Genomic DNA, 13236 nt, shown 5'->3' with positions numbered 1-13236 from the left:
CGCGCCGACTGGTAACCCCGCCCACGGGAAGAGGCGGGCTTGGAGGGGGAGGAGCTACTGGGAACCTCTGGGAGAATAGGACCTCAATAGAGGCGGCTGGCGCTTTCGCCTGTTCGCAGCCTAACGGGGACAGTGTCAAAGTCAAGCCACAAATAAAGAAATTAAATTACGTCCTAATAATACGATATAAGTATTTGAGTTTAAGTCCCTGTAAGGGAACAATTTTTTTAAAAAATAGCTGAGAAGCATCAGGCACTCATGTAGACGGGACCGGGAGTTGGGAATCCGTTCGTGAGATGTTCTGGGGGGCTTGTCGCGGGGGCTTCCTAGACTTTTATGACTTGGGAGGTGAGGACGCTGGTCTGGGGGAGTATCGACGGGCGGGTGTTTTTCCTACAGCCCCAGCCTTATGTCTGTGGGTGACTGTCCTGAGCCGAGAGGGGAGTCGATCGGGTGGCGGGACAGATGGGGGGGGGGCTTCCCGGAGGCGCAGAATGAGCCCCCTTCGGCGTCCCAGCGGCTCCGGCGCCCCGGGCCACGGCTGCGGGGAGGCCGGCGTCGGACCAGGGCGGTGCTGGCGGTCCCCGCCCACTCCGCTGGAAGCTGCAAGTCGGCTTTCTGAAAAGTCGGGGAGCGGGGAGGAGGGCGGGCGGCGTCGGAGGCCGGGGGCGGAGCGGGCCTCCGGGGAGCGCAGGGGGTGAGGGCGAAGATTAGCGTAACTTGGAGATCGGCCCGGTGCGCGGGAGGCTGGCGACGTCTTAACCGTCTGCTTCCCGGAACACCAAAGAGCCGCCCTGCCGATCACCCGGCTACTTGTGTTCGGTTCAGTGTCGACTTACTTCTCTGGTGTGTCTTGCACAGGCTGACATGAAAATCTAGTTTCATCCTGCCACACTCGGGAGCGGCGATCGGGAAGCATGGCGATCCAGGAGAAGCAACCCCAAGATTAGCGTCCTTGTGCTGAAGCTCGGGTAAGAAAGCATGTAGGCACCCCGGGTAAGACGTTACCATGTGAGCGTATAGAGATTGTCCTAATTATATCGTGAGGGTGGAGTACTGTAAAGCCAGACAGCCTAACAGAGGTCCTAAAAAGTTATTGGCCTAAGGCCCAGGGACCGGCCTCACTTTGTGTGTGTAAACAAACAGTCCATACATAACTTTCATTATGTTGTCAAAGGGGTTGCCTCTAAGGTAAGAATAATTACTGTAAATCTGTTGGCAGAAAACAGTTGTTTTGCCTGATTTCATGTAGGATAAGGTGAGTTGATTACTTTGATAAACGGTATGGCCAAGATTATATGTATTTACTTTGTAAGTGGTTTCAGGGTCTCGCTTTTTTACCTATTTAGTGGTCACAAGGTATTCATACTTACAGTGCTTTATAATAATGCTTGCGTGTTTATATGCAGAGAAAGTTTTCACCAAGCAAGTATCACATCCAGCTCAGTCTGAGGTTCTGAGAACACAGCTGTGCACAGACTAGGCATGTCCTTGCTCTCTGGAACGTGCTGATATGTTAAATGTTAGTAGAGCTTCATTTCTCATGCTTAGATAGTGGACGTGCTCATAGTTTCTTGCACCCAGTGACTCTTCCATATATTTCACTTTAGAAACCACTACTATAATCAACCACCTTCAAATCCGGGCCTGAGTTTTTTATTCTTCACCATTATTTCCTTGAATAATGCGTTTACAGATTTTTTTTTTTATCCTCACCCGAGGACATTTTTGCATTTATCTTCAGATAAAGTGGAGGCGGGGAGAAACATGGACGCGAGAGAGGCACATCGAGTGGCTGCCACCCACACGACCCTAACCAGGGCCAGGGACAAACTGCAGCCGAGGTACGGACCCCTAGCGGGAATCGAACCCAGGACTTTCTGGTCCACAGGCCGATGCTCTAACCGCTGAACCAAACTGGCCAGGGCTGTTTAAAGATTTTTAACAATTTATTTACAATTGTGTGATATCCATTTGACTTGCTACAACCTTAAATGGCAAACCTTTTATTCTGACTGGTGTTTGGACATCTTTTCCTCCACTAACCATGAATTCAATAGATGGTAGTCTTTTGGTCTTGCTTACCTCCTAGTTAGAGGTGTTTTGGATTTCATTGTCTTTTATAATGACTGATTCCTAGAAAACTTACTAATGTAAAATGCCAAGTATAAGTGGAGCCAGGGATACTTAATAAAAATCAAACTGTCTTCTATTTTCTGCCTCTGTAAGAAAAAGAACAAATTTTTAAAAACTTTTTTTATTATATTTTTAAAATTTTTTTCTTCATTGATTTTTAGAGAGAGGGAGAGAGAGAGATAGAAACATCGATGAGAGAGAACATCAGTTGGCAGCCTCCTGCATGCCCCCCACCGGGGATATGGTCCACAACCTGGGCATGTGCCCTGACCAAGAATCGAACCAGCGACTTCTTGGTACTGGGTCGATGATGCTCAACCACTGAGCCACACTGGCCAGGCTCAAAAAAAACTTTCAGAAATGACCATTAATCTAGGTTCTTCCAAATGAATTTAAAAGGTATGAAACAAATAAAATATTGGTATTTACTCTACAAATTGTGTGCTCCTCGTAATCTCATGTTTACCTTTTTCAGGAATAGGAAAGTGAGATTCCACCAGAATGGAAGTGTGTCCCTATTGTAAGAAGCCATTCAAACGATTAAAATCCCACTTGCCATATTGTAAGATGATACAACCAACTATACCTGCTGATCAAAATGTTTGTCAGTCCAAGCAGGCTACACTCCCACGTGCTAAGAAAATGAAAAGTCCAATCAAAGACTCAATTAAAGCTAAAGAGAGAGAGGTGGGGCCAAAGAACGAGAAAAGAAATAGTAAGCTGATAAAGGACAAACCAGAACGGACTCTTGAGCCCTTTCCACTACCAGCTGTTGGTTTGGAAAGAGCAGGTGATACAAAGGCAAGTAAAGACATCAAGAATCAAATTCAGCTCTCCCTCAAAATGTTAAAAAATCCTGAACCAAAGATTACTCTCAAGGAAGCAGCCAAGGCTCAGTTTTATGCATCAAAGAACCCTACTCCTAAAAGAGAACTTGCCAAAGATTTGCCTCAGTCAGGGGGAAGTAGAAGTAATCCTTCAGAAACTGAAGCATCTTTACCTTTCGACCCAATAGAACCTTCTTTGTCAAATCAAGATGGAAAATATTCTTCAGCCTTACCTAATGATGTACAAACTACTTCTGCTAAGTTGAACTTGGACAAAATTGATCCCTCAAGACAGAAGCTTCTAGTAAAATTACTAGATATGCCTATTGGTGATTATCAGGGTTCTCCCATGAATCTCAGTTATGGAGATAAAAGAGTAAGAATGTCACGTTCAAGTGCTGAGAGAGATTCCAAGGCCAGGGACCACCTCTCAGAAGTTTATACTGATGTCAGAGACTATGTGAATGAGGAAAAGAACGTGGAATCACAAATTTTAGGTTTTCAAGTTAGCCCCTTAGGTAAGATCCAAGTCAAGGAGAACCCAGGAAAAGCACTTAACCTTGGAGCAGAAGCACGTGGGAGCAAAGGACATGCCGAGGAAAGTGTATCTGTGACAGAAATGCAGGAGTGCCCTTCCAGGAGCAATGACCGTAAGAACTTCAGTGTGGATGAGCCAGCCACAGAGAAGAAATCTCGAGATGAAGGTCTCAATGTAAACTCCACGCCAAGGAAGACAACTTGCAATGAGTTTCTTTCTGTATCACAGACGCGTAATCAGAGTCTTGCCTCTCTGGCTATAAAATTTCTACAAGAAGAGAAAGCAGAAGCCCACAATCCTAATCAGGTCCCTAATGTAATGGCGTTGATGGAGAGTGAGGGACAAGCTTCTCTGGAGCCCAGGTCTGGCTGTGGGCCCCAAGCCTCTCACCCTGAGTGCCAGTGGTCCTTACGTTCAACCCAGCATTATACTTCTAAAAGTGTCTTCGCTGGTCTGCAGCATGTTGCTGACAGGAAGACCCTTCCTAGCTCCCTGGGGCTGGAGTGGTTTCCAGAGCTCTATCCTGGGTATCTTGGACTAGGGGTGTTGCCAGGGAAGCCTCAGTACTGGAATTCAATGGCCCAGGCGCCTCAGCTCATCAGTCCCCAGGGGGAAAGACTGTCACAAGGTAAACACGCTCATTTTCAAGGGCCATCCAGCTCTAACAAACTGCTCTGTGCCTTTTGAATTAATAAGATTCTGAATACTAATCTTTTCACCCATTTAGCTTATTTTTACCTGGGCATTTATGTGCACTGGACTTAGAGTTGTTCTGAAAACATTACTTTTTGCTCCGAGGGTAACGGTGATTTACCACTCTCCCTTCCCCTCCACCAACAGTTGAAGGTTGGACTAGGCCAGGCTGGCTGGTGATATTGACAACAGTTGAATTTCTACATGGGGAAGAGGCATGGCTAGTAGAAGAAATTGGGTGGATATTCAAGCTGAACAGACTCAAGAAAAACAAAGACTTCAGGGTCCACCTAAGTAGAACAAGCACTATGTTCAGATCTCAATTAGGACCAGGTTGTACGCAGAATAGGGCCAGGTTTATGGTAAATGCAAACTCCGGGAATTTAGAATAGCAAAGAAGGTGCAAGCAGGCACTATTTTTTGATTTGGGGGCAGGTTTGGGATTAAACTGTCAGTTCAGACAGATCAGGGGAGGTGGAGGTTTAGGAGGACCAGGAGTAGAGGGTGTGGCAAAGTTTGTGCAAGTCCACGTACTAGAAAAATGAGTTCACAGAGGATAGGGCCCAAGAATGGAACCATAGATTGACCTTGAGACATGAGCAGTTAGGGTAGGTGGGTGACATCGACTGGACATGGGAACTGATCTGGATTGAGTCAGTCTCTTCAGAAGCTTTCTGGATGCTCCTTGCTGATGTCTAGAATAGCTTAACTGGTGGGTAAGTAGGCCAAGTAGGAGCCAGGAAGTTCTGACAGTCACTTCAGGTGTCCCTTGTTTTTTCTGATGCTCGTCTTCAAGTATTGGACTCCCTCTCTAGTTGCAATGCGTAAAGTTTCTTCGTTTTCTTCATCAGGAGGCTTTGCATTTTTTTCCCTTTAGGATTTCTAGGGGCAGAGTTGAATATACCATCGGTCTCTTTTGTGTGTGTAGTGTTATTGGTCCTTTTGGTTTATTTTAACAGGAGACTTATAGCAACCCAGTCTCAGAATAGGTTGGCACCTGAAAAACTTGTATTATCTCTTCCTAAAGGGATATAATTTTTCCTCTGGTATATTCTATAAAAGATCACATATTCACTAAATGCCAGTTTGTCTGGTCTCAAAAGCATTTTCTTTTGTATTTTAATGATCCCTTTCTAAATATTTCTAAATGGAAGTGTATTAGGTATAGAATGTTGTTAGTAAAGCTGCATTTTCTTCAACTGCCTCAGCAGTGACTGGTTTTCTGCAGTCTAAGATCTAGGCCATTCCTCATATTAAACATGGAATGAAGATTAACATTTGTGTTGCTCAGTGGTTTTCAGAGAGCTTCCATCTATTTTCTTATTTTGGCCTCTCCAGTCAGAGGTGGGCAGAGTGATTTTATCTGTTTTGTAGCTAATGAAACAGGCACAGAGAGGGTAAGTGGTTTGTCCAAGGTCATGCTGCCAATAAGTAGTAGAGTTGCACGTAGAATCCAGTCTCCTGAGGCCTGGTTTAACCCTTCCCACTAAACCATGTTGTAGAAAACATGCCAACACTAGAAACATAGGTGTTTGTTAAATCTCAACTTCTCTGTGGTCTTCAGTTGCATAAACACACAGCCCATAGCAAATCTCTAACACGTAGAAGGACTTCTTTATTTTATGTACTACCTTTGATAGCACTAAAGTACGTCCTCGGGAGCCCTGGCTGGTTTGGCTCAGCGGTTCGAGCGTCGGCCTACAGACCAGAGAGTCCTGGGTTCAGTTCCCACTAGGGGCACATACAAAAAAAAAAAAACAAGGAAAGGGAACTGGCTTTTTTGTCGAGTGGTGACTTCCAGTCATTGTTGCTAGGTTAGGTCTTTATTATCTCACTTAACCTTCATAAGAATTCTGAAGTGATGTCACTCACCCACCCTTTTTCATAGGTGAGGAATCTGAGAGAGAAATACAATCCTTCCTTCAACAATAAGTTCCTCCACAATAGTGGTTGGAAGCTGTTTTATTCTCTCATTGATTCCAGTCTGTATAATAAGTGATTCATTGGAGTTCTATCAGATAATGTGTGGCCATCCCAGGGCCTCTCGTTTTATTATAAACTGAAAAACTGGAGAATTTAGTTCCACGACTAATGTTCAGACTTTGATGCTGCCACTGAATGAGTCCCTAGGGTCTCAGTCAGGTCAGGACCTGATTCCTCAGTTGACCAAGGACCTCAGCAAGGCCACCTCGATCTACAAGGACTAAAAGGCACTTGGCACCTCAGCTTTGTCATTTTACCAGGCAATGGCTGCCTCCACTGACTGCGAATTAAAATTGAATTTGCATGGAATCTTTGCAGAGACCATGGACTGTATTCCCTTGCACAGGCAAGGCCTTTGGTGGTCCATTCGGCCTTTATCTCAGGAAGCCAGTTCGTTTTAGTACAGGCAGGGCCAGTGAGCTGACAATTACTGAGTTAACGCAATGTCAGCCATGATGCCTTCGTGTCTACCAATCCTGGAGACTGACCTTTACCCCTTTTATAGGTGAGGAAACTGAGTTCCAGAGGAAATAACTTGCCCAACATCAAGTTTCAGTTGATGGCTAACATTGTCTGATGGTCTTTGCCAAGCTTTTCCAGGCAGTGTTTCTTCTGTTGGGCTTTGGGCTTTGAGAGGGTGTCAGATGTGCATTCCTACACAGGGAGACCTGCGACGGCAGCTAGTCCTTACACCAGGCTGCCCGAGTCAACCTAGGTCGGGTGATCGCACCGGACGAAAAGCACCTAGAGCCTTGAGAGGCTTACCAGGCTGTCTCGTCCTTTTGATGGAACAGGTAGACCCAGAAGCTCTCGTGGCTGACGGGAATGGGCCTGTTTCGGTGGCGGAGGAAGGCGGTCCCGAGGCAGACTGGTAGTCTGAGGGTGCCACAGAGCTCTAGTAAGTCAGGAATAAGAATTTGGCTTACAATTTCAGCGGCATCAAGAGGCATCTTTTGAGGTTTAGGTAGGATTTTCCTGGGAAAGTTCATCATTTTCCTGGCCTGGAAGAAAATAGATTTTATAAGTTCAAGATTTAAATCTCGAAAGACTCAAGTACAAGTGCCCGAGAGTCCTCAGCGAGAGGAACAGGTTCCCACTGTCCAAAGGAAAGCATTCAGGGTCCTGTAACCTTGAGAATGTTCAGCTGGGAGCACATGGCTGAGCCTGTGCAGCATTCGGGGTGCATAAACGTCCTGGGCATCGCCCCAGAGACTGATTCTGAAGTTAAGGCCTCGAAGTCATGTTTTCCGATGTCTCCTAAGTGTTGAAGGCAGCCAGGTTAGAGAACTGCCGATGTAGGAGATGGCATGAGGGCAGGCAGGTGCCTCAGGCTCAGCAGGGGAATGGTCTTGAACAGATGACGGGGGAGGGGCGGGTGGTTTGAGAAAAACTGTTCATGTAACTACCAAAAGCAAAACCTGGCTGATGGAGGTACCTGGAGATAACGTGAGAAAGCCTGATAGGGTCATGGGTTTTTTAAAAAGGCCAAGTAACAGCTAAGCAGAGGCTCTTTCCTGACCTTCAGACAGCATTTCCTTCAGTGGGTGTCCGCGGGAGATGCCAGATGGGGCATGTGTGCGAAGGCTCCAAGGGTCAGGATCAGAACTGGAGCAGGAATGTGACAGGACAGGGTTAGGTCCCCTCTCAGCCAGAGGAGTCCATGGAAGGGGATGTTCTAGATAAAGGAGCATGTGAGTGAGCAACAGCCAGAGATTTAAGGGCCAGGTCAAATCAGAGGTCTGGGATTCCAGAGGGACGATGGGAACAGGTCCAGAGGGGTGGCTGAGGGTCTTCAGCGGTTGTATTACAAGGAGGGGCCAGTGTCACTGGAGGGTTAACCATGCACGTTGGGTTTAAACGTAAGGCCATGGGCACTGGCAGGTAAAAGACAGCGTCTGGGAGAGGAGGTGGCAAAGGCTCAGCAGTGGATCTTGGCAGCCCCAGCCCACAACCAGGCCAGAGGGGTGGAGACCGCACCCAGAGAAGCTGGGAGCAGGAAATCGAGAAAACTCTCACAGTACAGTGGTTCTGAGCCATCTCTCCCAGCTCCGGGCCTGAACTGAGGTCATGCATGTGACTGACAGCCTGAGGAAGTGAGGAGTGTGGCTGGAGAGAGAACAGAGAGGAGGAGCCACCCGGCTCCTGCACTGCCGAGAACGTTGCAGTCGGGATCTTCGTGGAGTTGTTCCACCCCATCTTTTCCGTTAAATGTTTTCCAAGATGAGTGGGTGATGTCATGCTTTAAGACCCTAACCTTCATCTTACAAGAGGATTACCTTCTGCAAAATTCCTTGGCAGCGGCACGGTTCTTTTCATTGTTACTGCATAAAATGATGACCATTTGGATAGTATTTTTACATCCACATAACTTTTTTTTTTTAATAGCAAGTACAGATTGTGCTTGAATTGGTGGGAGGTCATTCCAAGAGTGAATCAATACTAATTATTTTAACGGGGGTGGGGGTGTTAATTAGGTGAGAATGTGGCTGATGGGAAGTTCATTGCCCAGAGCCCTGGAAACGCCAAGGCTGATGAAAAGAAAGGTAAAATGCAAAGGGAAGAGTGCGGTGTGGGAATGATTAGTCCAGTGCAAGGGGCCGGGGTTTGTAGATGAAAAGCATACCTTGATTCCGTGTGACCGCGGCAGTGAGGATGTTAGAGATCTCCCACGTAGGTCCCTGTGTGGAGATTTCTGTTAAGGTCATCAAGACTGCAGTTTGTCTAGTGGCGTCTCGCCCAGCCCCACAGAATCTTTCTGTCCCTCTTCGAACAGTAACAACCAGTCTCTTCAGTTGCAGTAATGCCTTTGATCACCCCTGTTAGCCTTCATGAGTTTCTTTCTGTGTTTTAGTCATTGTTTGAGGAATTTCCCCTTTCGTAAAACTATTGATTGTTTCTCTAAGGTTTATTGGCTTTGGGAGTTTTTCTGAACTCACAGTGACCTTTATTCTGTAGGAGAGATGAGGCAGCAGTGCTTTGAAGATTAAAAATCTCTGGCCTTGCCCTGGCCGGTTTGGCTCAGTGGTTAGAGCGTCGGCCCGCAGTCCAGAGAGACCCGGGTTCGGTTCCCGCTAAGGGCATGTACCTTGGTTGCAGTTTGTCCCCGGCCCTGGTTGGGTCGTGCAGGTAGCAGCCACTCGATGTGTCCCTTTCACATCGATGTTTCTCTCTGTCTGTCTCTCTCTCTCTCTCTCTCTCTCTCCCTCCCACTCTGTCTGAACAAAAAAATGGAAAAATGTCCTCGGGTGAGGATTAAAAAAAATAATAAATCTGTGGCCTTTTCCTTAACTGACTTTGGGACGAGGGTAAGAGGAAGGAGCGCATATGTGAGGTTTTAATGCTGTGGCCCATGCACGTAAGACTCGAAGCGACATGTCCTAGAGCTGGAGCACCTTTCTGATCACGTGGTACCAGCCTACAGAGATCAGACTGAGCTGGAAGCCAGACGTACGTTAAGAGTGTGGAGTGAGCGAGTGTGTTTAATCTGATTGGGATGAGGCACACTCTGTTCCCAAATGGTGTTCTGCTTCACATGACGTCTTTAAGGACTGTCATGTACAGGTATGTTTGTCTTCTCCCCAGCGTTGTTCTCACTGTGACTGATCCCAAGTACATTTTCTTGTATGTCAAGACCATCAGTGTTAACCTGAAATGGCGTCTGTGGGGAGAGATTGACAGTGGCCCCAAGCGACAGGTATTACCAGGACAGCTCGAGCTGCCACCTCGGCTCAATCCCAGTTGACCCTCTCATGATTGGCTGCTTAGGATTGTGATGAATCACTGGAGTTTACTTAGCAGAACTTGCCAGCATGCCCCCAGAGCAAAAGAAACGCCAGGATTGTCCTGTGAAATCATTCCCTGCCATCAGCTTTGTTGTCTTGGCCAAGAAGAGCTGGAGGTCTGACGTTATAACATCGACTTTTACCACACCTGCTAAAGCTGTCATCAATATTTACTTAATTTATCCTTTACCCTGATGAACCAAACCAAGACTAGAGAACCCGCAATAGAAGAGATTCGCTGCCTGTCATTAAACAGAGAGAAAAACAGGCACAGGGAAAATGTAAATACACGGCACAAACCCTCCTTTCTGGTTCTTCCTCAGGCACGTATTGAGCATGAATGAGAAATGTTTGCCGGTCAGGAGGAGTGGTGGGGGACTAGAACAGACGTGAACTGTAGACATAGTGACAAGTAGCTATGGTTAATCTAATCATAGAAAGTCATGCTTTTTGCTAAGATATTTTAGCAGATGATAGAAAAGAAGAGCAATTCATTTCATTCAGCGTGTACAGAGGGCAGAACGTTCATCAGATCAGAAGTGTACCAGGTCCCGATCCCCAGGGCTCCCTCAGTCCTTTGAAGAGCCTTTTTTGGACCCGTGATGACGGCTTTGACTTGGAGCACTTAGCGGAGTTGCAGCCCCGCACCTTTTTAGAATCTGCTTCTCCTGAGGCGTTGCCCTGGGAACCTTGGGTACTGAGTATTGGGGAAGAGGATGAATTCAGATGACCTGTCACTGTGACTTCTGTTTGGGACCGCAGTTCCTTTGTTGGAAAGAAGTTCGACTGCTCTGTGGAGTTGGGATCCCCCGACCAAGCTTACAACCTCCAACGTCTCTCTAATGAGGCTCTTGGGAGCTGTACAGAAAGGTGAGGCCAGAGTCATCACTTGCTGGGTTCTGTTGCTGATTCCAAGCATTGGGAGAGTTTTCTCTTAAGGTCAGCCATGTCTGCTACAGCATGGCTAAAGGAGACATGTGTAGCCTTCCTGCTCTTCTGTCGGTTGAGTCTGATGTCATTGAAAGCACCAAAGTTAATTAAATAGCAGCAGTCATTTATTGAACAGCTTTCAGTTTTTAATTCCTACCCTGCCTCTCTGCCACCTAAACCCATGTGGCCCTTGCCCACATTGATTGTGCCAGAGCCAGGAAGACTCTCAACCTTCAGTTAACCAATCAGTCATGTTGGTCTCCTCCCCACTAAAGATTTTATCCAGACTACCAAAAACAAACAACTAATGTAAACGTCTTAAATCTAAGGCCTTCTAGACTTGAGCCTTTTTGTCTGTTTAAATATAAATATAAATATATATATATATATGTATGTAAATTCCTTGAATTACGGTTCCATCGCCCAAGCTAACAGATAACGCGCCAAGAAACCTCAGCCACAGTTTCATGGCCACCCTGTTTCTTGTTAAACAGGCTGGATCAAGTGCAGCACCACCATGAAGAGCGGAGTCGGTGGCGTCACCATGCTCTTCACGGGATACTTCGTTCTTTGTTGCAGCTGGAGTTTCAGGCATCTGAGTAAGCCTTGTTTTTGTAGCCTCAGTAGAGACCTCCAAGGGATTCTCCGAACTGCTTTTTACAGCATCACAGTCCGGCACTATCTGACAGGCTAGTGGGTGGGCTACAGTGCCTGCGGCTCTGGGATTCTTTTTATTAAGAGGTTTTGGTGGTAGTGGCCTTTGTAAGACTTGACGAGAATTTACATAATTGCTTTTGTGCTCCATTGAAAGTTGCCCCTGGAGAGGTTTGCCTCTTAGAAGATTGGGCTCTTCTCCTTGGTGACTTTTTAAATCCTACTTAATGCCCTGGCCGGTTTGGCTCAGAGGTTAGAGCATCAGCCCGTGGTCCAGAGAAGCCCGGCTTCGGTTCCCGCTAAGGGCATGTACCTTGGTTACAGATTGTCCCCGGCCCCGATTGGGGTTGTGCAGGAGGAGGCGGCCACTCGATGTGTCACTTTTCACGTCGATGTTTCTCTCTGTCTCTCTTCCTCTTTCTCCCTCCCACTCTATCTAAAACAAATTTGGAAAAATGTCCTCGGGTGAGGATTAAATAAATAAATACTTCCTACTTAAGAACTTCTAGGATTGGACCAGCCCTCTGTGCGTAGCTCATTACTGAAGAGAAGAGCCCAGCACTTTCAGATGAAGCTTCTGGTGTAGAAGTACAAGATAGCCATTGACACTAACGGCTAGAGTTCACCAACTTCTCAAATATCAAATTAACTAACTGGAGTTTTTGCTGATTCAGTGCCGGTTAGTAGGGGAGCAGGCCAAGCAGCAGCGGGACTGAAGCTGCCCTGGTGGCGATAGTAGGGCTGGTCTAGCCCTGGGCCTCGGTGGGGCAGGGATTCCGCTCTGATATCCCTGCATAAACGGATGCCCCACCCGCACGGGCAACACCTTTCTTTCAGCCCTTACTTGTCAGAAGGGGTCACCCAGTGACACCTGAGGTTATTTTTCACATCTGTACACTGAGACTGGAAAAGTGCAGCTGAGACTTCTCATTGTTGCCCAAGACTTGATTTCTCCATTTAACAGTGTGATCTGTGGAGGTGAAGAGTCTGTCGGAGTCGCCTCTCGGACCTCACACTTCTGTCTGTCTACCCAGAGCTGCTGCGCTGGCGTAAGGAACGTTGACCTGGACGCTTCGGGACGCCCCGGACGCCAGGAGCGCGCGCTGGAGACAGCTAGGACACGCGTCCACGTTCAAGTTGTATTGGGGGCAGGAGAGGGAGGGGAAAGAATAAATTATTGAATCTAAAGCAGCAATTTAGAAAGTATGTTTTTAATGTGGACAGATCTGGTTCTGTCTGGGTATTTCTTTGCCTTGTTCACAGAAGTGAAAAATACCAGATTGTTTTATCATAGAGGCTGATGATGTTCAGGGAGATAAGATGATGACCAAGTTTATCATTAAAACGTTTAGTGATTTCCCAGTTCTCACTAAAAACTAATATCTCAATTTTAAAGCTTTCTCCCTGAAATTCTTGACACCTTGGCATATTACTGTTCAACTAGACTAGATTCTGAGCTGCATTACGTCCTGATACCCGAGTCGACAAAATCGGCGTGCATCAGGCCCTTCCCTCAGGAAAGGTTTGGCCCGTCTGCGTCCCCAACCAGGTCTTGGCAGGTATGAGATAAGAAAGCAGAGTAAGGGTGGGTACGGGGTTGCTGGTGAGCCTGTGAAAAGGCCTTGACAGGTGCTGTCTGAGCCGACGGAAGGAGCACACGGACCAGAGCGGGAAATCGCCTTCTGGACGTGGT

General features: G+C 46.9%; 1 protein-coding gene across 5 annotated transcripts; it reads left to right on the top strand.

Moving 5' to 3' along the window:
- Positions 1-272: 272 nt before the first annotated feature.
- On the top strand, positions 273-13072 carry CUNH17orf80 (chromosome unknown C17orf80 homolog). Of its 5 annotated transcripts, none has more exons than XM_036269185.1 (6): positions 273-348; positions 862-971; positions 2612-4129; positions 10722-10829; positions 11384-11488; positions 12940-13072. In XM_036269185.1, the coding sequence occupies exons 3-6, from the start codon at positions 2638-2640 to the stop codon at positions 12990-12992; spliced, it is 1758 nt and encodes a 585-aa protein (XP_036125078.1). In that variant the 5' UTR covers positions 273-348; positions 862-971; positions 2612-2637; the 3' UTR covers positions 12993-13072. The 5 variants fall into 5 exon arrangements, with proteins under 5 accessions (XP_036125078.1, XP_036125081.1, XP_036125077.1 ...); XM_036269188.1 differs by lacking the exon at positions 273-348 and having other exon boundaries at positions 701-971; positions 2612-2656; positions 4043-4129; XM_036269184.1 differs by lacking the exon at positions 273-348 and having other exon boundaries at positions 701-971.
- The last annotated feature ends 164 nt before the right edge of the window (positions 13073-13236 follow it).

The sequence above is a fragment of the Molossus molossus genome, unplaced genomic scaffold, assembly GCF_014108415.1.
Source record: "Molossus molossus isolate mMolMol1 unplaced genomic scaffold, mMolMol1.p scaffold_m16_p_19, whole genome shotgun sequence".
Taxonomy (NCBI): domain Eukaryota; kingdom Metazoa; phylum Chordata; class Mammalia; order Chiroptera; family Molossidae; genus Molossus; species Molossus molossus.
Note: the sequence above shows the minus strand (reverse complement) of the source record. Positions and strands in the feature narration are given on the sequence as shown.

Coding starts and splice junctions, on each gene's coding strand:
- CUNH17orf80 (XM_036269185.1), top strand. CDS start 2,638: ATGGAAGTGTGTCCCTATTGTAAGAAGCCATTCAAACGATTAAAATCC. Junction 10,830..11,383: donor CTTGGGAGCTGTACAGAAAG/GTGAGGCCAGAG, acceptor CTTGTTAAACAG/GCTGGATCAAGTGCAGCACC. Junction 11,489..12,939: donor CTGGAGTTTCAGGCATCTGA/GTAAGCCTTGTT, acceptor TCAATTTTAAAG/CTTTCTCCCTGAAATTCTTG.